The 26,535-nt window shown below is 48.4% G+C and overlaps 1 protein-coding gene across 1 annotated transcript in view; it reads left to right on the top strand.

Annotated features, from left to right (window-relative positions):
• Positions 1-26,535, top strand: part of CFI (complement factor I) — a 75,075-nt gene that overhangs the window by 32,160 nt on the left and 16,380 nt on the right. The window contains exon 7 of the mRNA XM_075200569.1: positions 20,752-20,796. Coding sequence (XP_075056670.1) covers positions 20,752-20,796 — 45 coding nt within the window. The remainder of the gene's footprint in view (positions 1-20,751; positions 20,797-26,535) is intronic.

Here is a 26,535-nt window from a genome sequence, read left to right as displayed (position 1 = left end):
ACCATCTGCTTCACTTCGTGATCTACAGCTCCTGCCCTGCGCTGCACTCCTGTTTCCCATCGCTGTTGGTTCCTGTGGTTGCTACTGGTTACCTCCGTGTGCCGCTGAGTCCTGCCGCTGTGGTCAGCACTATCGTCCATCTCCTGCTGATCCACTCTCCACGCCTTCACGTGTTCCACTGGCCTCTACCCTCCTGTCAGCATTGGATTTGTATCTCTTCTACTACCCTCTGCTGGATCATCTCCATTCTCCTGGGTTTCCTATGAGTCCAGTTCCACGTGTTGCTGACTCCTGTGGATTCGTGTCCCTGTCGGTCTACTCACCTGTGCGCTGCACCTGCTAGACCGCTGCTTCTCCTATCCAGGGACTTCCTATCCAGTCGGTCTCCAGCCGCTCAGGTACCGCTGTAATCCCATCTGACTGCTACTGCTGAACCACGGTATGCATACTTCTCATTGACTGTGCTGTGTATTGCATATCTTGCTGGACTGTGTTTGGTTCTCTCTGGAGTCTGCTATCCGCTGAGTCTATTGCCATCATTGACTGTGTTATCATTGTGCTGGACTACTTCAAGAGACTTTCTAGATTGCAGACCTGATCAGTCATTCACATATATATATACCTATATTGTGCATATTACTGTGGATCGTGTATAAGGTGCCTGTGTATATCCTGTGTTGCAGTCTTCCCCCGTGCACCTCCTCACATATATATGCAGGGGTACAACTTGCTGATGTCAGACCACTGATCCCTGTTTCCGGTATCACCTGTTCCATTATCCTCTCACATAGCAGTGGTACAACTTGCTACCGCAGACCACTGACTACCTGGATACCTCCACTTGGATTCCATTCCTTCACTCAGACAGCGGTACAACTTGCTACCCGCAGACCGCTGACTCTCATCACCTCCTTGTTTCTGTTGGACATTCCTCCTCACTATAGCAGTGGTACAACTTGCTATCGCAGACCACTGACTACCTTCACGTGTCCTTGTCCATACAGTTCCTTGTGTATCATTACCTCATTACTACCAGTGTTGCTAGTCATAGACTTTCCTGAGCATCTCATCGGCCATCATTTCATGTTCCGTGATCACCCAGCTACCAGAGTACCCTATTACCATCTACATTGCTCTGGTAAGCCTACCATCTGGTGATCCCTGGGTAAAGACTCCTAGTGCCCGTGACAGTAAGATCAGGCCATGACAGACCCAGATGTGGAACCTACCGCCAAAGAGATGCTGCAACATCTGGTTAGCCGTGTGGAGCAACAGGATGCCCGCCAACAGCTGTTACTTCAGTGTTATCAGTCATTAACCTCCCAAGGAACATCTGGACAGACTGTGACAGCTACTACTGAAGCTCCTGTGCTTTCCTCCGTTTCCCCATTGCCATCCCAGGTGTTTATAGCTTCCACGCTTCACCTGCCTACTCCGTCAAAGTACGATGGAGACCCCAAAACTTGTACGGGTTTCCTTAACCAATGTTCAGTCCATTTTGAGCTCCAACCTCAAAATTTTTCTACCCATCGTTCCAGAGTGGCCTATCTTATCTCTTTGTTTTCAGGACAAGCCCTGGCTTGGGCCTCCCCTCTGTGGGAGAGGAACGGTCCAATATTACAAGATAGTGCCAAATTCATTTCTACATTCCGAAGTGTGTTCGATGAACCAGGTCGTGTGACCTCTGCTGCTTCCAGCATCCTTCGTCTACGACAAGGATCTCATACAGTAGGCCAGTACGTCATTCAATTTAGGATCTTAGCCTCTGAACTTCAGTGGAATACTGAAGCCCTAGTTGCCGCCTTCTGGCAGGGGCTTTCCGATAAAATTAAAGATGCACTGACTACCCAAGAGCTTCCTTCGTCACTTGAAGATTTGATCTCTCTATGCCATCGTGTTGATATGAGATTTCGTGAAAGAGAGGCTGAGAAAACGACTTCTGCTAAAGCACCTTTTCGCTCTAATCCTCAATTTCGTCCATTGTCACCCGCTGTGATTCCCATGGAGATTGGACGTTCCAAGTTATCTTCTGAGGAGAGGAAACGAAGAGTCAGGAATAGACTCTGTATCTATTGTGCTGGTTCCACTCATGTCCTCAGCTCCTGCCCTAAGAGATCGGGAAATGCCAGGCCCTAACTAGTTCTGGAGAGGTGAAGTTAGGGTCCCTGGAGTCCTCTCCATCGTCTATGAAATCTAAAGTCTGCGCTTTTGATGTGACTATTTCCTTTGCTACCAAGACCTTTGAGTCACAGGCATTGATTGATTCCGGAGCAGCAGGAAATTTTATTTCCAAATCGTTAGTTAATCAATGGTCTCTACCAATGATTACCTTAAAAACTCCCATTACTGTGACGGCTATCGATGGATCACGTCTCATCAACGGTCTCATCACCCAAAGTACGTCTCCAGTAACCCTTCAGATTGGTGCTCTGCATCATGAAGAGATATCGTTTTTAATTCTTCCTGTTACGACAAGTCCGATTGTCCTAGGCCTTCCATGGCTTCAGTGTCACTCTCCCCAGATTGACTGGCGCACCCCTCAAGTCACGTCTTGGGGGCCTGAATGTCACCATCATTGCCTTTCCCAAGTCATTCCTCTCAAGGTACAGCAAGCTTCCATTTCAGCTATTTCACCGGGACTCCCTCCTCAATATGCTTCATTTACCGATGTTTTTGATAAAGCTCAGTCTGAACGTCTTCCTCCTCATCGTTCTTGGGATTGTCCGATTGATCTTCTTCCTGGCAAGACTCCTCCCAGAGGCCGGGTCTATCCACTCTCGTTACCTGAAACTCAAGCTACATCTGAATATATACGGGAGAACCTCCAGCGTGGGTTCATTCGACCTTCCACCTCGCCCGCTGGAGCTGGGTTCTTCTTTGTCAAAAAGAAGGATGGATCATTACGCCCTTGTATAGATTTTCGTGGACTCAATGCCATTACTATCAAGAACCGGTATCCAATTCCGTTGATCACTGAGCTATTTGACCGCATCAAGGGAGCCCGTATTTTTACTAAGTTGGATCTTCGTGGTGCTTACAATTTAATCAGAATCCGTTCCGGTGACGAATGGAAGACGGCGTTTAACACCAGAGACGGGCATTACGAATATCTGGTAATGCCTTTCGGGCTATGTAATGCCCCCGCTGTTTTTCAGGGCTTCATCAATGAGATTTTTCGGGACTTATTATATGTATGTGTCGTCGTCTACCTGGACGACATATTGATTTTTTCACAGGACCTGCCTTCTCACCACCAACATGTGGCAGAAGTCCTCTCCAGGCTACGGAAAAATTCATTGTTCTGTAAATTAGAAAAATGTTCATTCGAATTACCCCAGATTCCATTCTTGGGGTATATTGTTTCCGGAGTTGGTCTGAAGATGGATCCTGACAAAGTAAATGCTGTACTACATTGGCCCCAGCCAACTACTCTTCGTGCCATCCAGCGTTTTTTAGGTTTTGCCAATTACTATAGACGCTTCATTCAAGACTTTTCTTCCATTGCATCTCCTATTGTGGCCCTGACTCGTAAAGGGGCTAATCCTAAGCAATGGTCTACTGAGGCTATTCAAGCCTTTCAAACATTAAAAGAGTCCTTCTCTTCGGCTCCAATCCTTCGTCAGCCTGATGTGACACTCCCTTTTTTCCTAGAAGTAGATGCCTCTAATGTGGGCTTAGGAGCTATTCTCTCCCAACGCTCGGAACAGCAAAAATTCCACCCTTGTGCCTTCTATTCTCGGGGTCTCCTACCCGCAGAGAAGAATTATACCATCGGAGACAAGGAATTACTGGCTATCAAAGCCGCATTAGAGGAATGGAGATACTTGTTGGAGGGAGCTCGCCATCCGGTGACGATCTTCACGGATCATAAGAACTTGTCATATCTCCAGTCTGCCCAATGCTTGAACCCTCGTCAAGCAAGATGGTCTCTTTTCTTTTCCCGTTTTGAATTAATAATTACCTTCAAACCAGCTGCCAAGAACAAAAAAGCTGATGCCTTATCTAGAGCCTTTGCTACGTCCTCTGATATAGAAGAGGTTTCCAACCATACCATTCTAGACCCCAAATGTATCTCACTGGCTGCTTCATCCACCAAAACGCTACCATTTGGGAAGACCCTCGTGCCTTCTACTCTAAGGAGGAAAATCCTTTCGTGGTTCCACGCCTCTCGTTTTTCTGGACACGCCGGTGAACACAAGACTTTTGAGATCCTCTCTCGAAGTTACTGGTGGCCTTCTATGAGGAGAGACGTCAAAGAGTTCATTGCTTCCTGTGAATTATGTTCGCAATTCAAATCCTCCCGCAGAACCCCAGCAGGGTTGCTGCGACCACTACCCATTCCGTCCAAACCATGGACCCATATTAGTATGGATTTCGTTACTGACTTACCACCTAGTAAGAACCATAACACTATTTGGGTGGTAGTGGACAGATTTTCGAAGATGGCTCATTTCATCCCTCTGTCTGGTTTGCCTTCCTCGTCTATCCTGGCTGAACATTTCATTAAAGAGATCTTCCGTATCCATGGATGTCCATCTGAGATTGTGTCTGATAGAGGAGTTCAATTCGTGTCCAGATTCTGGCGAGCCCTTTGTAAAACCTTGGGCATACGATTAGCACTCTCATCTTCTTACCATCCACAATCCAATGGACAAACCGAACGTGTCAATCAAGATCTTGAGACTTTTATAAGGATATTTTCATCAGCCAATCAAGACAATTGGGTAGAGTTACTCCCTTGGGCTGAGTTCGCCCATAACAACATGTACCATGAGTCATCATCCAAAACTCCATTCTTTGTGGTCTACGGTCACCATCCGTCTTTTCCGGAATTTCCTGCCCTCCCGCCCACCCAAGTTCCTGCGGTGGAAACTGTTTGTCAGACTTTTAAAAATATCTGGTCTCAGGTCAGAACCTGTTTAAAGAAGACATCTGTCAAATATAAATCTTTCGCTGATAAGAAGAGGCGGGCTATTCCACCACTAAAAATTGGAGATCGTGTCTGGTTATCCACAAAAAATATTCGTTTGAAGGTTCCATCCATGAAATTCGCCCCTCGTTTTATTGGTCCATATAGGATCATTCAAGTCATCAATCCAGTATGTGTGAAACTCCTTCTTCCTAAGAGTCTTCGGATTTCTAATGCCTTCCATGTATCTTTGCTCAAACCTCTTATTATCAACCGTTTTTCAACTCCTCCCTCAGCTCCGCAGCCAGTTCAAGTTCATCAGGAGGAGGATTTTGAGATTACCGAGGTACTAGATGCAAAAATTTCGCGAGGAGTCCTCCACTTCCTCGTTCATTGGAAGGGCTTTGGTCCTGAGGAGCGCTCTTGGATCAAAGCTGAAGATCTTAATGCTCCTGCCCTTTTGAAGAAGTTTTACTCCAAAAATCCGGACAAGCCCGGTTCCAGGCGTTCTGTGCCCACCTTTAAAAGGGGGGGTACTGTCACTCACCGGACCGTGAGTGCCTCTTCCCGGACATTTAGGAACCGTGGCCGTCCACCATCCTGAGGGTCTGCGCATGCGCAGCCCTTTTCTATACTTCAGTGTATACCCCTTTAACTTAATTGGCAGATCAGGCAACCTCCCTATATTAAGCACCTGTGGTCACTACCACGTGGCCTGATCTTGGAGTCTCATTCCTCATGAGTCTCTGAAGGTGTTCCTGTATTACTTGTGAATTCAGTGCTGCTGATTCCTGTGGTTTCCAAACCACTTCTACTACTGTGGTTCCATACCACTTCTACCATCAACTGTATCATCATGACTGTTTGCTGATTCCTATCCGCTGCCTCCGTGCACTACAGTCTTCTACACCTCTTCAACGTTATTTTATATCTATGTGACTGTTTTCTCATTGCTATCCGCTGCCTCCGTGCACTCCAGCTTTTACCTCACTCACCTGCTTCTCATCAAGTCTGTTTGCTGATTGCTATCCGCTGCCTCCGTGTACTACAGTCTCCTGCTTGCCACTCGCCTGTGTTTAACATCGTGACTGCCAGCTGACTACTCTCCGCTGCCTCTGTGCACTACAGTCTCCTGCTTGCAACTCGCCTGTGTTCAACATCGTGACTGCCAGCTGACTACTATCCGCTGCCTCTGTGCACTGCAGTCTCCTGCTTGCAACTCGCCTGTGTTCGACATCGTGACTGCCAGCTGATTACTATCCGCTGCCTCCGTGCACTACACTCTCATCTCATCTTTGCTGTGCCTTCCTCGAGACTGCCGCTTTTCATTACCATCTGCTTCACTTCGTGATCTACAGCTCCTGCCCTGCGCTGCACTCCTGTTTCCCATCGCTGTTGGTTCCTGTGGTTGCTACTGGTTACCTCCGTGTGCCGCTGAGTCCTGCCGCTGTGGTCAGCACTATCGTCCATCTCCTGCTGATCCACTCTCCACGCCTTCACGTGTTCCACTGGCCTCTACCCTCCTGTCAGCATTGGATTTGTATCTCTTCTACTACCCTCTGCTGGATCATCTCCATTCTCCTGGGTTTCCTATGAGTCCAGTTCCACGTGTTGCTGACTCCTGTGGATTCGTGTCCCTGTCGGTCTACTCACCTGTGCGCTGCACCTGCTAGACCGCTGCTTCTCCTATCCAGGGACTTCCTATCCAGTCGGTCTCCAGCCGCTCAGGTACCGCTGTAATCCCATCTGACTGCTACTGCTGAACCACGGTATGCATACTTCTCATTGACTGTGCTGTGTATTGCATATCTTGCTGGACTGTGTTTGGTTCTCTCTGGAGTCTGCTATCCGCTGAGTCTATTGCCATCATTGACTGTGTTATCATTGTGCTGGACTACTTCAAGAGACTTTCTAGATTGCAGACCTGATCAGTCATTCACATATATATATACCTATATTGTGCATATTACTGTGGATCGTGTATAAGGTGCCTGTGTATATCCTGTGTTGCAGTCTTCCCCCGTGCACCTCCTCACATATATATGCAGGGGTACAACTTGCTGATGTCAGACCACTGATCCCTGTTTCCGGTATCACCTGTTCCATTATCCTCTCACATAGCAGTGGTACAACTTGCTACCGCAGACCACTGACTACCTGGATACCTCCACTTGGATTCCATTCCTTCACTCAGACAGCGGTACAACTTGCTACCCGCAGACCGCTGACTCTCATCACCTCCTTGTTTCTGTTGGACATTCCTCCTCACTATAGCAGTGGTACAACTTGCTATCGCAGACCACTGACTACCTTCACGTGTCCTTGTCCATACAGTTCCTTGTGTATCATTACCTCATTACTACCAGTGTTGCTAGTCATAGACTTTCCTGAGCATCTCATCGGCCATCATTTCATGTTCCGTGATCACCCAGCTACCAGAGTACCCTATTACCATCTACATTGCTCTGGTAAGCCTACCATCTGGTGATCCCTGGGTAAAGACTCCTAGTGCCCGTGACAATCTTCTTCTATTCAGGCAGCATCTATCTCAGCAAGAAGAACATTATGGCTGAAATCCTGGGAAGGTGATGCTGAATCAAAAAGGTCCATGGAAACCATTCCTTTCGCAGCAGCAGGTTTGTTCGGCCCGGAGTTGGATACCCAGATTTCACAGGCAACAGGTGGCAAAAGCACTTCCTTGCCTGTATTTCCTAGCAGGAGCAGGAACCCTCGGGTCAGCTCCTTTCGTCAGCCCTTTCGGGGGACCTCCTTTCCTACAGGACAGTCCTTTAGAGGCAGACAACTCAATTCTCGAGGTTCCTCAGCCAAGGGGAGATCCTCATTTGCAGCTAGGCGTCAGGCCTCCAAGGCCCAGGAGAAGCCTACGTCCTGACGACCACTCCGTTCTTCAGGGGGCACCAGTGGGGGGACGTCTGTCTTTGTTTCAGGAACAATGGGCAGAGTCCTCCCAAGATCCTTGGATTCGGGGTATTATATCCGAGGGGTATAGGATAGACCTGTTGGGCCCGGCTCCACATAGTTTTTTCCAGACTCTGCTACCCCGAGATCCTTTTACAAGACAGGCTATACAGGATTGTGTCGCCTCTCTTCTTTCTCAAAAAGTTATCTGCAGGGTTCCAGATTTCCAGAAGGGACAGGGGTTTTATTCGAACCTGTTTCTGGTCAAGAAACCGGACGGCTCCTTTCGTCCCATCCTAAATTTAAAGGGCCTCAATGTGCACTTAAGGGTGGACAAGTTTCGTATGGAATCCCTAGGGTCGGTAATAAACGGCTTAGAGAAGGATCAGTTTATGGTGTCCATAGACATAAAGGACGCATACCTCCATATTCCTATATGGATTCACCATCAGTCTCTCCTAAGGTTCTCGGTGGGATCCTTCCACTATCAGTTTCGGGCCCTCCCCTTCGGCCTCAACAGCGCCAAGGGTTTTCACGAAGGTCATGTCAGTTATGGCAGCATGTCTTCACCTTCAGGGAGTCCAGGTCGTGCCTTATTGTCACGGGCACTAGGAGTCTTTACCCAGGGATCACCAGATGGTAGGCTTACCAGAGCAATGTAGATGGTAATAGAGTACTCTGGCAGCTGGGTGATCACGGAACATGAAATGATGGCTGATGAGATGCTCAGGAAAGTCTATGACTAGCAACACTGGTAATAATGAGGTAATAATACACAAGGAACTGTATGGACAAGGACACGTGAAGGTAGTCAGTGGTCTGCGATAGCAAGTTGTACCACTGCTATAGTGAGTAGGAATGTCCAACAGAAACAAGGAGGTGATGAGAGTCAGCGGTCTGCGGGTAGCAAGTTGCACCGCTGTCTGAGTGAAGGAATGGAATCCAAGTGGAGGTATCCAGGTAGTCAGTGGTCTGCGGTAGCAAGTTGTACCACTGAATATATATGTAAGGAGGTGCACAGGGGAAGACTGCAACACAGGATATACACAGGCACCTTATACACGATCCACAGTAATATGCACAATATAGATATATATATGGATATAAATGACTGAGCAGGTCTGCAACCTAGAAAGTCTCTTGAAGTAGTCCAGCACAATGATAACACAGTCAATGATGGCAACAGACTCAGCGGATAGCAGACTCCAGAGAGAACCAAACACAGTCCAGCAAGATATGCAATACACAGCACAGTCAATGAGAAGTATGCATACCGTGGTTCAGCAGTAGCAGTCAGATGGGATTGCAGCGGTACCTGAGCGGCTGGAGACCGACTGGATAGGAAGTCCCTGGATAGGTGAGGCAGCGGTCTAGCAGGTGCAGCGCACAGATGAGTAGACCGGCAGGGACACGAATCCACAGAAGTCAGCAACACGTGGAACTGGACTCATAGGGGACCCAGGAGAATGGAGATGATCCAGCAGAGGGTAGTAGATGAAATACAAATCCAATGCTGACAGGAGGGTAGAGGCCAGTGGAACACGTGAAGGCGTGGAGAGTGAATCAGCAGGGGATGGACGATAGCGCTGACCACAGCGGCAGGACTCAGCGGCACACGGAGGTAACCAGTAGCAACCACAGGAACCAACAGCGATGGGAAACAGGAGTGCAGCGCAGGACAGGAGCTGTAGATCACGAAGTGTAGCAGATGGTAATGAAAGCGGCAGTCTCGAGGAAGTCACAGCAAAGATGAGATGAGACTGTAGTGCACGGAGGCAGCGGATAGTAATCAGCTGGCAGTCACGATGTTGAACACAGGCGAGTTGCAAGCAGGAGGCTGTAGTGCACGGAGGCAGCGGATAGTAGCCAGCTGGCAGTCACGATGATGAACACAGGCGAGTTGCAAGCAGGAGACTGTAGTGCACAGAGGCAGCGGATAATAGTCAGCTGGCAGTCACGATGATGAACACAGGCGAGTTGCAAGCAGGAGACTGTAGTGCACAGAGGCAGCGGATAATAGTCAGCTGGCAGTCACGATGATGAACACAGGCGAGTTGCAAGCAGGAGACTGTAGTGCACAGAGGCAGCGGATAGGAATCAGCAAACAGACTTGATGAGAAGCAGGTGAGTGAAGTAAAAGCTGGAGTGCACGGAGGCAGCGGATAGCAATGAGCAAACAGTCACATTGATATACAATAACGTTGAAGTGGTTTAGAAGACTGTAGTGCACGGAGGCAGCGGATAGGAATCAGCAAACAGTCCTGATGATACAGTTGATGGTAGAAGTGGTATGGAAACCACAGGAATAGAAGTGGTTTGGAAACCACAGGAATCAGCAGCGCTGAATACACGAGGAATACAGGAACACCTTCAGAGACTCATGAGGAATGAGACTCCAAGATCAGGCAACGTGGTGTTGACCACAGGTGCTTAATATAGGGAGGTTGCCTGATCTGCCAATTGAGTTAAAGGGGTATACACTGAAGTATAGAAAAGGGCTGCGCATGCGCAGACCCTCAGGATGGTGGACGACCACGGTTCCTAAATGTCCGGGAAGAGGCACTCACGGTCCGGTGAGTGACAGTACCCCCCCTTTTAAAGGTGGGCACAGAACGCCTGGAACCGGGTTTGTCCGGATTTTTGGAGTAAAACTTCTTCAAAAGGGCAGGAGCATTAAGATCTTCAGCTTTGATCCAAGAGCGCTCCTCAGGACCAAAGCCCTTCCAATGAACGAGGAAGTGGAGGGCTCCTCGCGAAATTTTTGCATCTAGTACCTCGGTAATCTCAAAATCCTCCTCCTGATGAACTTGAACTGGCTGCGGAGCTGAGGGAGGAGTTGAAAAACGGTTGATAATAAGAGGTTTGAGCAAAGATACATGGAAGGCATTAGAAATCCGAAGACTCTTAGGAAGAAGGAGTTTCACACATACTGGATTGATAACTTGAATGATCCTATATGGACCAATAAAACGAGGGGCGAATTTCATGGATGGAACCTTCAAACGAATATTTTTTGTGGATAACCAGACACGATCTCCAATCTTTAGTGGTGGAATAGCCCGCCTCTTCTTATCAGCGAAAGATTTATATTTGACAGATGTCTTCTTTAAACAGGTTCTGACCTGAGACCAGATATTTTTAAAGGTCTGACAAACAGTTTCCACCGCAGGAACATGGGTGGGGGGGAGGGCAGGAAATTCCGGAAAAGACGGATGGTGACCGTAGACCACAAAGAATGGAGTTTTGGATGATGACTCATGGTACATGTTGTTATGGGCGAACTCAGCCCAAGGGAGTAACTCTACCCAGTTGTCTTGATTGGCTGATGAAAATATCCTTATAAAAGTCTCAAGATCTTGATTGACACGTTCGGTTTGTCCATTGGATTGTGGATGGTAAGAAGATGAGAGTGCTAATCGTATGCCCAAGGTTTTACAAAGGGCTCGCCAGAATCTGGACACGAATTGTACTCCTCTATCAGACACAATCTCAGATGGACATCCATGGATACGGAAGATCTCTTTAATGAAATGTTCAGCCAGGATAGACGAGGAAGGCAAACCAGACAGAGGGATGAAATGAGCCATCTTCGAAAATCTGTCCACTACCACCCAAATAGTGTTATGGTTCTTACTAGGTGGTAAGTCAGTAACGAAATCCATACTAATATGGGTCCATGGTTTGGACGGAATGGGTAGTGGTCGCAGCAACCCTGCTGGGGTTCTGCGAGAGGATTTGAATTGCGAACATAACTCACAGGAAGCAATGAACTCTTTGACGTCTCTCCTCACTGAAGGCCACCAGTAACTTCGAGAGAGGATCTCAAAAGTCTTGTGTTCACCGGCGTGTCCAGAAAAACGAGAGGCATGGAACCACGAAAGGATTTTCCTCCTTAGAGTAGGAGGCACGAGGGTCTTCCCAAATGGTAGCGTTTTGGTGGATGAAGCAGCCAGTGAGATACATTTGGGGTCTAGAATGGTATGGTTGGAAACCTCTTCTATATCAGAGGACGTAACAAAGGCTCTAGATAAGGCATCAGCTTTTTTGTTCTTGGCAGCTGGTTTGAAGGTAATTATTAATTCAAAACGGGAAAAGAAAAGAGACCATCTTGCTTGACGAGGGTTCAAGCATTGGGCAGACTGGAGATATGACAAGTTCTTATGATCCGTGAAGATCGTCACCGGATGGCGAGCTCCCTCCAACAAGTATCTCCATTCCTCTAATGCGGCTTTGATAGCCAGTAATTCCTTGTCTCCGATGGTATAATTCTTCTCTGCGGGTAGGAGACCCCGAGAATAGAAGGCACAAGGGTGGAATTTTTGCTGTTCCGAGCGTTGGGAGAGAATAGCTCCTAAGCCCACATTAGAGGCATCTACTTCTAGGAAAAAGGGGAGTGTCACATCAGGCTGACGAAGGATAGGAGCCGAAGAGAAGGACTCTTTTAATGTTTGAAAGGCTTGAATAGCCTCAGTAGACCATTGCTTAGGATTAGCCCCTTTTCGAGTCAGGGCCACAATAGGAGATGCAATGGAAGAAAAGTCTTGAATGAAGCGTCTATAGTAATTGGCAAAACCTAAAAAACGCTGGATGGCACGAAGAGTAGTTGGCTGGGGCCAATGTAGTACAGCATTTACTTTGTCAGGATCCATCTTCAGACCAACTCCGGAAACAATATACCCCAAGAATGGAATCTGGGGTAATTCGAATGAACATTTTTCTAATTTACAGAACAATGAATTTTTCCGTAGCCTGGAGAGGACTTCTGCCACATGTTGGTGGTGAGAAGGCAGGTCCTGTGAAAAAATCAATATGTCGTCCAGGTAGACGACGACACATACATATAATAAGTCCCGAAAAATCTCATTGATGAAGCCCTGAAAAACAGCGGGGGCATTACATAGCCCGAAAGGCATTACCAGATATTCGTAATGCCCGTCTCTGGTGTTAAACGCTGTCTTCCATTCGTCACCGGAACGGATTCTGATTAAATTGTAGGCACCACGAAGATCCAACTTAGTAAAAATACGGGCTCCCTTGATGCGGTCAAATAGCTCAGTGATCAACGGAATGGGATACCGATTCTTGATAGTAATGGCATTGAGTCCACGAAAATCTATACAAGGGCGTAATGATCCATCCTTCTTTTTGACAAAGAAGAACCCAGCTCCAGCGGGCGAGGTGGAAGGTCGAATGAACCCACGCTGGAGGTTCTCCCGTATATATTCAGATGTAGCTTGAGTTTCAGGTAACGAGAGTGGATAGACCCGGCCCCTGGGAGGAGTCTTGCCAGGAAGAAGATCAATCGGACAATCCCAAGAACGATGAGGAGGAAGACGTTCAGACTGAGCTTTATCAAAAACATCGGTAAATGAAGCATATTGAGGAGGGACTCCCGGTGAAATAGCTGAGATGGAAGCTTGCTGTACCTTGAGAGGAATGACTTGGGAAAGGCAATGATGGTGACATTCAGGCCCCCAAGACGTGACTTGAGGGGTGCGCCAGTCAATCTGGGGAGAGTGACACTGAAGCCATGGAAGGCCTAGGACAATCGGACTTGTCGTAACAGGAAGAATTAAAAACGATATCTCTTCATGATGCAGAGCACCAATCTGAAGGGTTACTGGAGACGTACTGTGGGTGATGAGACCGTTGATGAGACGTGATCCATCGATAGCCGTCACAGTAATGGGAGTTTTTAAGGTAATCACTGGTAGAGACCATTGATTTACTAACGATTTGGAAATAAAATTTCCTGCTGCTCCGGAATCAATCAATGCCTGTGACTCAAAGGTTTTGGTAGCAAAGGAAATAGTCACATCAAAAGCCCAGACTTTAGATTTCATAGACGATGGAGAGGACTCCAGGGACCCTAACTTCACCTCTCCAGAACTAGTTAGGGCCTGGCATTTCCCGATCTCTTAGGGCAGGAGCTGAGGACATGAGTGGAATCAGCACAATAGATACAGAGTCTATTCTTGACTCTTCGTTTCCTCTCCTCAGAAGATAACTTGGAACGTCCTATCTCCATGGGAATCACAGCGGGGGACACTGGACGAAATTGAGGGTTAGAGCGAAGAGGTGCTTTAGCATAAGTCGTTTTCTCAGCCTCTCTTTCACGAAATCTCATATCAACATGATGGCATAGAGAGATCAAATCTTCAAGTGACGAAGGAAGCTCTTGAGTAGTCAGTGCATCTTTAATTTTATCGGAAAGCCCCTGCCAGAAGGCGGCAACTAGGGCTTCAGTGTTCCACTGAAGTTCAGAGGCTAAAATCCTAAATTGAATGACGTACTGGCCTACTGTATGAGATCCTTGTCGCAGACGGAGGATGCTGGAAGCAGCGGAGGTCACACGACCTGGTTCATCGAACACACTTCGAAATGCAGAAATAAATTTGGCACTATCTTGTAATATTGGATCGTTCCTCTCCCACAGGGGGGAGGCCCAAGCCAGGGCTTGTCCTGAAAACAAAGAGATAAGATAGGCCACTCTGGAACGATGGGTAGAAAAATTTTGAGGTTGGAGCTCAAAATGGACTGAACATTGGTTAAGGAAACCCCTACAAGTTTTGGGGTCTCCATCGTACTTTGACGGAGTAGGCAGGTGAAGCGTGGAAGCTGTAGACACCTGGGATGGCAATGGGGAAACGGAGGAAAGCACAGGAGCTTCAGTAGTAGCTGTCACAGTCTGTCCAGATGTTCCTTGGGAGGTTAATGACTGATAACACTGAAGTAACAGCTGTTGGCGGGCATCCTGTTGTTCCACACGGCTAACCAGATGTTGCAGCATCTCTTTGGCGGTAGGTTCCGCATCTGGGTCTGTCATGGCCTGATCTTACTGTCACGGGCACTAGGAGTCTTTACCCAGGGATCACCAGATGGTAGGCTTACCAGAGCAATGTAGATGGTAATAGAGTACTCTGGCAGCTGGGTGATCACGGAACATGAAATGATGGCTGATGAGATGCTCAGGAAAGTCTATGACTAGCAACACTGGTAATAATGAGGTAATAATACACAAGGAACTGTATGGACAAGGACACGTGAAGGTAGTCAGTGGTCTGCGATAGCAAGTTGTACCACTGCTATAGTGAGTAGGAATGTCCAACAGAAACAAGGAGGTGATGAGAGTCAGCGGTCTGCGGGTAGCAAGTTGCACCGCTGTCTGAGTGAAGGAATGGAATCCAAGTGGAGGTATCCAGGTAGTCAGTGGTCTGCGGTAGCAAGTTGTACCACTGAATATATATGTAAGGAGGTGCACAGGGGAAGACTGCAACACAGGATATACACAGGCACCTTATACACGATCCACAGTAATATGCACAATATAGATATATATATGGATATAAATGACTGAGCAGGTCTGCAACCTAGAAAGTCTCTTGAAGTAGTCCAGCACAATGATAACACAGTCAATGATGGCAACAGACTCAGCGGATAGCAGACTCCAGAGAGAACCAAACACAGTCCAGCAAGATATGCAATACACAGCACAGTCAATGAGAAGTATGCATACCGTGGTTCAGCAGTAGCAGTCAGATGGGATTGCAGCGGTACCTGAGCGGCTGGAGACCGACTGGATAGGAAGTCCCTGGATAGGTGAGGCAGCGGTCTAGCAGGTGCAGCGCACAGATGAGTAGACCGGCAGGGACACGAATCCACAGAAGTCAGCAACACGTGGAACTGGACTCATAGGGGACCCAGGAGAATGGAGATGATCCAGCAGAGGGTAGTAGATGAAATACAAATCCAATGCTGACAGGAGGGTAGAGGCCAGTGGAACACGTGAAGGCGTGGAGAGTGAATCAGCAGGGGATGGACGATAGCGCTGACCACAGCGGCAGGACTCAGCGGCACACGGAGGTAACCAGTAGCAACCACAGGAACCAACAGCGATGGGAAACAGGAGTGCAGCGCAGGACAGGAGCTGTAGATCACGAAGTGTAGCAGATGGTAATGAAAGCGGCAGTCTCGAGGAAGTCACAGCAAAGATGAGATGAGACTGTAGTGCACGGAGGCAGCGGATAGTAATCAGCTGGCAGTCACGATGTTGAACACAGGCGAGTTGCAAGCAGGAGGCTGTAGTGCACGGAGGCAGCGGATAGTAGCCAGCTGGCAGTCACGATGATGAACACAGGCGAGTTGCAAGCAGGAGACTGTAGTGCACAGAGGCAGCGGATAATAGTCAGCTGGCAGTCACGATGATGAACACAGGCGAGTTGCAAGCAGGAGACTGTAGTGCACAGAGGCAGCGGATAATAGTCAGCTGGCAGTCACGATGATGAACACAGGCGAGTTGCAAGCAGGAGACTGTATTGCACAGAGGCAGCGGATAGGAATCAGCAAACAGACTTGATGAGAAGCAGGTGAGTGAAGTAAAAGCTGGAGTGCACGGAGGCAGCGGATAGCAATGAGCAAACAGTCACATTGATATACAATAACGTTGAAGTGGTTTAGAAGACTGTAGTGCACGGAGGCAGCGGATAGGAATCAGCAAACAGTCCTGATGATACAGTTGATGGTAGAAGTGGTATGGAAACCACAGGAATAGAAGTGGTTTGGAAACCACAGGAATCAGCAGCGCTGAATACACGAGGAATACAGGAACACCTTCAGAGACTCATGAGGAATGAGACTCCAAGATCAGGCAACGTGGTGTTGACCACAGGTGCTTAATATAGGGAGGTTGCCTGATCTGCCAATTGAGTTAAAGGGGTATACACTGAAGTATAGAAAAGGGCTGCGCATGCGCAGACCCTCAGGATGGTGGACGACCACGGTTCCTAAATGTCCGGGAAGAGGCACTCACGGTCCGGTGAGTGACACTTATTTGGACGATCTGCTCATCAAATCCTCCTCAGAGAATTGCTTACGTCATCACTTGTCCCTCACCTTGGCGGTTCTCGAGGGACACGGATGGCTGATCAATTTAAAGAAATCCCAGATGGTTCCGTGTCAACGCATGGTTTTCCTAGGCCTCATCATGGACACCAGCCAGCAAAAGGTGTTCCTGCCTGTGGAGAAGATCACTTCAATTCAAAGTATAACATCCCAGGTCTTGTCTTCCCCCAGTCCCTCAATGCACTTGTGCATGCGGCTGCTGGGAAAGATGGTGGCCTCCTTCGAGACCATCCCCTTTGGTCGAGCCCATTCTCGTTGTTTCCAGTGGTATCTGTTGACAAAATGGTCAGGATCCCACCTACGCTTAGATCTCCAGAGAATCTCTCTATCCCCAAGGATGAGAAAATCACTCCAGTGGTGGCTGATTCAGGATCACATGATAGTGGGCAGGTCCTTCGCTCCATGGTCATGGATCATAGCCACAACAGACGCCAGCCTGACAGGTTGGGGGGCGGTAATCCTACACCTCAGACTCCAGGGCCTTTGGTCGGTTCAGGAGTCGACCCTGTCAATAAATGTGCTGGAATTGAAGGCTATTCTTTTAGCCCTCCGGGGGCCCAGTCCCTCCTTCAGGGCCACCCTGTCAGAGTTCAGTCCGACAATGCCACAGCAGTGGCATATGTCAACAGACAGGGAGGAACCAGGAGTGTAGCTGCAATGAATGTTGCAGCTCAAATCTTGATTTGGGCAGAACAATATGTTCCAGCAATATCGGCAATATTCATTCCAGGAATAAGAAATTGGGAGGCCGACTACTTAAGTCGAAATCAGATGATGCCAGGGGAGTGGTCACTCCATCCGGAAGTGTTCCAGGCCCTGGCTCAGAAGTGGCGTCTTCCGGATATAGATCTCATGGCCTCCAGACACAACAGGAAGGTTCACAGATTTTGTGCAAGGTCAAGAGCGGTGGCAGTGGACGTTATGACGATGTCATGGGACTTCAGGTTGGGATACCTGTTCCCTCCGATTCCCATGCTTCCTCGTGTGCTCAGACGAGTAAAACAGGGAGGTCTGCCAGTAATTCTAATTGCTCCCTCATGGCCGCGCCGAGTCTGGTACGCGGACATACACTCTATGGCAGAAGGTCCGGGGTTTCGTCTTCCATCTCGAGACGACCTTCTTCTGCAGGGTCCCTTCCGTTACCAGAATTTACCTCAGCTCACTTTAACGGCATGGCTGTTGAAGCCAGCCTCTAGAGGGCTAGAGGTTTTTCCTCCAGTGTAGTGAACACTATGATGCGGGCCAGAAAGCCAGTCTCGGCTCGCATCTATCACCGGATTTGGAAAGCCTATATCAGATGGTGTGAAAATAGGACATGTCGTACGTCCTCCTTTCGTCTCCCTCGGTTAATGACTTTTCTTCAGGATGGCCTGGATGCAGGGCTTCGTTTAGGTTCCCTAAAAGTTCAGGTTTCGGCTATTTCAGTTTTTTAGTCTTTTTTCACCTGAAATTAGCGAATTTGCCAGATATTAGGACTTTCCTTCAGGGAGTCTTGCATATTCAGTCTCCCTATGTTCCGCCTACAGCGCCGTGGGATCTCAACCTGGTGCTGGACATGCTTAAAGGGCCTCCCTTTGAGCCTTTACTTGTGACTGATTTGAAGTGGTTGGCCTGGAAGGTCCTCTTTCTTCTGGCTATTGCATCTGCGCGTAGGGTTTCAGAATTAGGTGCTCTGTCTTGCCGGGAACCATATCTAGTTTTCCATGAAGACAGAGCGGTGTTAAGAACCCTCCCTTCCTTTGTTCCTAAGGTAGTTTTGGCTTTCCATCTGAACCAGGAAATTGTAGTTCCGGTCTTTTCTCCCTCTTCCCATTCGGATTCAGAGGCTATGGAAAAGTTAGATGTGGTTAGGGCTCTCCGCATTTATGTAAAAAGAACTTCTCAAGTGAGGCGTACTGATTCCTTGTTTGTTCTGTATGATGCCAATAAGAGAGGCTGGCCAGCCTCAAAACAGTCCATTGCAAGATGGATTACGGCTACCATTAAGCAGGCTTACATAAAGGCTAACCGTCAGGTGCCAGAGAGACTTACGGCCCATTCCACCAGATCGGTAGGGGCGTCATGGGCAGCGAGAAATGGGGCTTCTGCAGACCAGCTTTGCAGGGCAGCCACCTGGTCCTCTGTCCACACATTTACAAAGTTTTACCAATTTAATGTATTTGCTTCTGCGGATGCAAATTTCGCTCGTAGTGCTTTACGAGCGGGGCTTTCAGAGTAGTCCCACCCTTTAGGGGCTGCTTTAGAGTGTCCCCATGGTAAGCAGTGTCCCCCAGACTGGATGAAAGAGAAAAGAGGATTTATGTACTTACGTTAAATCCGTTTCTCTGATTCCGTCTGGGGGACACTGCGATCCCTCCCTTCTGCTTTTCTTCTGTGTGCTCTTGTTTGACTGCCCTTTTCTCCTTGGGCTTTTTAATTAACTGAACAAGAGGGGGCAGGGGGATTGTAGAGGGGAGGGGTCTGTCGGCAGTACTAAAAGTTAACTAGTTAGGTGCCAACTCCCCCAAGCTCCCTCCACAACCCATGGTAAGCAGTGTCCCCCAGACGGAATCAGAGAAACGGATTTAACGTAAGTACATAAATACTCTTTTTAAGTGACTGGATAACTTCTTTATTTGGGGCGATAGCTCTACAATTTGCTCTATGATGTGCTCTATTACTGCTATTTTACACAAAGAATATATTCCATATTCTCTTTATAAGGGGGCAAATAAATAGCCATTATAAAAGAGAGAGGTAAAAATAAAGTAACAGTTCATGTCATCAAAAAACTCATGAACATGCTTACAAGTTACAGAATATGCTTAAAATGTGCAAACAATGTTATTAGTAATATAAGGGGTTTTCTGACTAATGTTACTTGAAGGATAGTCATTCATACTGTAGGAGAACACATGGCCTATCTGATGTTTTGTAGCAAAAGGTCCACAATGGAACCGACTGTACAAGCGATTGACAAATTATGAAGTCAGAAATTTAGCTTATGGAAAGTCAGACTGACAAATTAGTTATTACAAAATTCTAGATTTCAAGAATTCAAGATTACATTTGTAAAGAAACTCTTTAAAAGATTTCAAGTGACGGAAATCCCTGTAGAAGTACTGAATGTGCTGTCAGTATGGTTGTCTATCAATCATCATCATTATCATTTATATAGCGCCACCAATTCCGCAGCACTGTACAGAGAACTTATTCACATCAGTCCCTGCCCCATTGGAGCTTACAGTCTAAATTCCCTGACACACACACAGACAGACAGAAATACAGACTAGGGTCAATTTGATAGCAGCTATTAACCTATTAGTATGTTTTCGAAGTGTGGGAGGAAACCGCAGCACCTGGAGGAAACCCGCGCAAACACGGGGAGAACATACAAACTCCACACAGATAAGGCCCTGGTCGGGAATCGAACTCAGAGGCAGAAGTGCTAACCCAGCCACCGTGCTGCCCCCATTTATATATATATATATAATATATATATATGTACATACATACATACATACATACATACATACATACATACATACACACACGTGTGTGTGTGTGTGTGTGTGTGAAAAATCCACTTCATTGGAGAGCCAGCTGATGCTGTATCAAAAATATATAAAATCTTTATTACAGCATATTTAAAGTATACACGTAAAGTAGAAGTAGGCAGTGTACTATAGATATGTATTGACTCTCCAATGACATATTTACATGTATTTACATTTGCCCTGCACTGAAGCTTTTATGGAGACAAAGTATGCAAGTGCATCCACTTCCTTGCAAATTTATATATACACACTACCTTTTTAAGGAAATGCATGAATCCTACCCATATCTGTACTCTACTGTACAGCATGTTTGCATTTATTAATATGTGTGTCATATTCTCCTTAAACAGTAAAGGAACAGCACTACTCAATGTTCAAATTATCATAAAACTGATAGAATAATGACTCATTTGTAAAATATTAACTATTTTAACCATAAAATAACATATATTGTTATAACATATATTTGTTTCTACTATTTTTCAGTTGCAGTGTCAAGAACAGAAAATTCAGAAAACAATGAAAATAATGGTAACTATAGACTTGATTTCAATGTACAAATGTTAAATGCCTGTGTGTTTTGTATATCTATACAGTGGCTATAAACCCATTTTACATATTTTATTTTCTTACACAATAGAATCAACATGGATGTATTCAGTTATTCTTATCCCTGGTCAACATAAACATATTATTTCAATCAAAAATTACTGTCAAATAATAAAATAACGCTAAACTCTAAATTATAACACTTTTCCCAGATTCATTACAAATAAAAAGCAGATAATAAATGATAACAACATAAGTATTCACCACTTTTCCTAAGATACAACTAAAATGAGCCCTGTGGTAATTCATTGTCTTCAAAGCCACATAATTAAATTATTGGAATCAATCTGTGCATAAATAAAGGGTTTCAAATCATTTCAGAGTAAGTACAACTCTATGCGAGAGGTTTCACAATTGGTTAGTGTATTCTCAAACTAGAGCTTTATCATGAAGATCAGGGAACATTCAAAGCAAATCTGAGAATCTATTTTTTTTAAAAAAGAATCAAGGATATACAAAGACTTTTATTGTAAAGCCTCTTTAGGCTATGCACTAGTGTTGGATATGCCGACTAGGGGTTAAAGTGGAGGTGCCGCCTGTAAGGAGGGATGGAGTCAGTGAGTGGCAGAATCAGAGTAAGGAGTGTAGTGATTTCTGAAGGAGCTCGAGTGTTGGAAAGGCAATTGAGTCACTGCAATGTGGAGCATCTATACAGAGAGAATAGAGTTATTTGTAGTTAGACTGCGGTCTGCATCAAACACGTTGAGTGTGACATATATCCCCAAGGCATGAAGTATCAGTTCTTATGTAAAAACGCTAATGTACTGCAGTTTATAAGCATGTGCAGAAAATTCTTAATAAAGAATGGATTTTTATAAAGAGATGGTCTGGTGCCCATAATTATGCCAATTTAAGGATGGTTACCCAGTATGGTAGTGGGTTTGGGGTATTTGTAATCAATAGTTTCCATTTACATACCCTTTTATATGCTTTTACTACCATTAAAAAAACGCAGCAAGTTTTTTGACACCAGTTGGTAAGGGGCCTAACTTTGAACTGTAGTAATATGCTTATGATGTTTCACTAGTTCCCTGCTCTAAAAGCAGACGTCTTTTTCCATACTTTCCACCAAGAAGCCCAGGGATGCAGACAGCCAAAGATACCCAGAGGAGAAGGTAGGCACACTACCACAGGATGGTGCCCGTTGCTTGGCGGAGTGTGAATACCACAAAGTGGGCTAACAGACTGTGTACATGAAACATTGGCACAGTACAGATTCTCAGCCAGAGCAACACCTTTGAGGTCACTGTTCTGACCATGTCTGGGTACTCTAGACCCAACACAGGTGACCAAGAGTAATGACCCACCAGCCATCTAATCCCAATGGCAGGCGTGCAGTAATCGTGGTAAGTGAGGCCATACATAAGTGTGAAAAGACAGGAGATGTGGCAAGAGAAAACTGCTGTCAAAAGAGAGACATATAAATGCTGTATGTGGACCGTGTAGGCAGCAGAGTGTAAAAGCTGATCACAAGATGGTCCTGAGACAATTATTTGGGGAGAGCAAAGAGAACTGTGACTCTTACTGAGAGCTGGTGGCTATGTTGTCCCTTGAGAGTGTAACGCCCCCTGCGGGGAAAGACAGGGACAGACGCAACACAAAAGAACTCACCTTGAAAACGATGGTCACCTCCAGTCCGCTTCAGATTTCCCAGCTGCGTTCCAATCCCAGCAGATCCGCAGCCGCAGTCACCTCCAATCACGTCCCTCTAAGATAGAGACAGAGATTACGGCCGTGCCTACCAGGTAAGGGCTGTCCGAGACTACGGCAAAGAACAAGGGCACAGTCAGTCCAAGCTCCTTGCCGCCTCCTCACTTTGTTCTTGCCAAGACGCGGGGGACTACAGGCACTGAAGGCCAAGACCAGTCCGAGGACTAATCCCGCCTCAAGTACCTCACACACCTGCCGGTGAGGGCCTAACCGAAAGGGGGAATCGAGCGTGATACTCACCGGGACACTCCCACTTCCGATCCGGTTCTCCTGCACCTTCCCGACTCCTGCGGATGACAAGAACACACAGCCTCCCTCTACGCTCTCAGTGAGACTAAGATGGCACCCACAAAACTGGACTGGCTACAACAGCGACCCGACCCTAACAACGTTCTAATGGTCGGCAACGCAACTAAGTCAAACCACTATGACTAACTAGGTGTGGTGCACTAACGGAACTGCTCACTTACACACTACAGGGAACACCAGCCGGCGTTCACAGCCTAAACCGGAGGGCGGTTCCTAACCCCCTCACCCAGGTCGTACCAAGAAGCTGCCTTCTTGCTATGGGGTCACCCACGGACCCTAAGGACCGGTTCTTTAAGCCTGGCTGAGGCTCAGTAGAACAGCACACTAACCCGCGGGCCGACTGCCGCACGGAACAGCCGATCGAACTGAACCGCCCGACTGCCTGTACTCGGGTATCTCACACGTGTCCCTACGTCCGGAACCACAGGTCCACCTGCACGGAACCGGCCTTGAGGACCCTTGATCAGAACCACGGCCGCCCCTGGAACTGCCTCAAGGTGTGCTGCACTGCCACCGACTCACTCAGCCACCCTCTCTGGGTACCAGTGTGACCCCGGGGACCTAAGGGACAGGGAAACTACGTGTGTTCTCCCCTGACTATGTGTATGCTGGTAACTACACTTGTCCCCACAACACGGGTTAGCACAGGAAACACAGGGAACAAGAGCCTACCTTTAATGGGGGCCTGACGTCTTGCCCCTGGACACAGTTATGTAGCACACCCCAAAATACCGTAATGTAAACTATACTCGCCGCACAGACAGAATAAATACAGTATACAGTACTTTGCACGCTACTTACCAGAGCACACCGCTGTTAGCCAACCAGCAGGTTGCTACAGCACCACAGGAGCCTCCGCTCTACTGTACCTCCTAACTACGTGTGCTCACCTCACACAGGACCGCGCCTACACTCACGAGGCTCCCACGCCTCTACCACACACCACCAGGGCCTTATGCCCTACACACCATGGGTCTCTGCCCAGCTACACACAGAGCCTTCTGCTCTGTTTCATGGGCCTCAGCCCCCTCTCTAACTCAGGGCTCTGAGCCCACTAACTAGGGCCTTGTGCCCCGCTACCTAGGGGTCCTAGCCCCTGCCTGAGGCCTGTGGCCTCCCTGACTGACTGAGGGCCTTGTGCCCTTAATAGCCTACGGGCTACCAGCCCCTAACCAGGCCCTGTGGCCTTCCTATGGCCTCTAAGCCACTAACTACCTAAGGGCCTTGTGCCCTTATACACCTGGGGCTCTCACGCCCCCTGTCTAACTAATAGGGGCTTGTCCCCTTTATCATATATACTATGGCCTACTGGCCTACTAACTTCGTTGGGGCCTAGTGCCCAGATCCCTGGGCCTTGTGCCCCTAAGATAGTGCCAACGGGCCTTGTGCCCGACTGTGGCCCCGGGCCTAGTGCCCGAATTAACGCTGAGTCACTTACCTGCTCTGCGCAGGAATCTCAGCTTGCCACGCCGTCTTCTTCCGCCTTCTCCGGGTCTTCCAGACCCTCCAACCGGCGGCGCCTCTTCTCCGGTTCGGCGCTGTTGAGAGCTGCTTGGCAGGGGCGCTCTCAGCCCTTACAAGGGCTCCCCGCCGGCGATCACTGCTCCGGCGGCTTGATTGTAGTCTTCGGGCGGCAGGGTAGCTCACGGCCCTTACAAGGGCCCCCTGCCGCCGCTGCCGCTGGTCCTGGTCCTGTTGCTGGACGTCGTGAAGAGACGTCCTTCCTCTTCTCCGCCGACGGACTTCTGGCAAAATGGCGCCACGCGGCGACTTATATAGTCGCCGGCGTGACGTCATCAGCCGGTGCGAGCGCTGATTGGCTCGCGTCGGCGCCAATCTTTTGAATGGCCGGGCGCGAGCCGCGATTGGCTCGCGCATCCGGCCGCTGATTGGCCAGCGGGAAAAGATGAGCCCTGATTGGCTCATCCTTCCCCCGCGCACAGGACCTGCAGGAAAGAAGCCACGATACTCACCGCTGGATCGCTGGACGGGTGAGTACTTCTCCTCTTCTTTCTTCCTGCTGGGCACCATCAGGGACCTCTTCAGCCCCTCCAGGGGCACAGCGCTGGCGGACATCTTCGCCCTCTTCACGGGCACCGGCTCCAGCATCTTCCGTCCCTCCAGGGACACAGCGCTGGCGGGGGTCTTCACCGGAGACACCCCCACATTTCCGCCGCCTTTTTCCATTGTGGTCCCCACAATCGACGTCTTCTCCTCTACGTCCACCTCCAAGGGTCGCTTACCGGCATCCCTGACTTGCGTCCACCGGATCCTTCGCGGTAAGGCCCTCTCGCGCAGGATCCACACCATCCTGGCAACTTCCTCGCCCGAAGTCGGTATCCAGGGAGTCTCTTCCTCGGCGCCTGCCGTCACCTCCCATTCGTCCGATACCTCCTCGGTTGTGCGGGAAGCTTCTTCAGAAGGTGACAACATCCACCACTCTCCAGCTGCGCTCTCTAAAGTACAGTCTTCTTCCGGCAGTACTTCTTCAGCAGCTATCTCCTCCGGGGTACTGATGGTTTCCATCCTCTCAGGTACCACCGGGCAGACATCTTCACATGTCTCCGGATACAACGCTTCCCCGTGGAGGGTCTGCTCAGTTCTCCCTTCGTCTTCAGGGACCAACTCTTCCACAGCCACGAACAAGTCGTCTGACGTATCCGACGTCTCCAATACCCCAGCTCCAGCATCCGGCTGACGCGGGTATCCCTGTCGCGAATCTTGCTTGGACGGGACGATCACCTGCGATCCAACAGTCAGCAGGCTCTGCCGATCCTTCCCTCCAGACTCCGACTTCTTTTGAGACCATTGATGGAAGGCTTCCTCGTCCTTCCACTCGAAGACTTCTTCGTCTTCCCATTCATCGGAGACTTCTTCGTCCTCCCATTCACCAAAGAGCTCCTCGGCAACTGGGCAGTGGTATGCGAAGTGTCCAGGCAACCCACACTTCCAGCACAGCATTTCTTCCACCTGTTGCCGTTTAGTACCTCTGTTCTTCTTCTTCCTTGTCTCACAACGTTCCAGGATTTGCTTCGTGAACGCTGCCACTTCGTCACGAGAGATGACACAGCTGTATCCCTCGTACAGCGGAATGATCCCCCGATGAGCCATCGTTGATCCTGCCGACTATGCCAAAATGTAACGCCCCCTGCGGGGAAAGACAGGGACAGACGCAACACAAAAGAACTCACCTTGAAAACGATGGTCACCTCCAGTCCGCTTCAGATTTCCCAGCTGCGTTCCAATCCCAGCAGATCCGCAGCCGAAGTCACCTCCAATCACGTCCCTCTAAGATAGAGACAGAGATTACGGCCGTGCCTACCAGGTAAGGGCTGTCCGAGACTACGGCAAAGAACAAGGGCACAGTCAGTCCAAGCTCCTTGCCGCCTCCTCACTTTGTTCTTGCCAAGACGCGGGGGACTACAGGCACTGAAGGCCAAGACCAGTCCGAGGACTAATCCCGCCTCAAGTACCTCACACACCTGCCGGTGAGGGCCTAACCGAAAGGGGGAATCGAGCGTGATACTCACCGGGACACTCCCACTTCCGATCCGGTTCTCCTGCACCTTCCCGACTCCTGCGGATGACAAGAACACACAGCCTCCCTCTACGCTCTCAGTGAGACTAAGATGGCACCCACAA

This window comes from Mixophyes fleayi, chromosome 1, assembly GCF_038048845.1.
Source record: "Mixophyes fleayi isolate aMixFle1 chromosome 1, aMixFle1.hap1, whole genome shotgun sequence".
Taxonomy (NCBI): domain Eukaryota; kingdom Metazoa; phylum Chordata; class Amphibia; order Anura; family Limnodynastidae; genus Mixophyes; species Mixophyes fleayi.
Note: the sequence above shows the minus strand (reverse complement) of the source record. Positions and strands in the feature narration are given on the sequence as shown.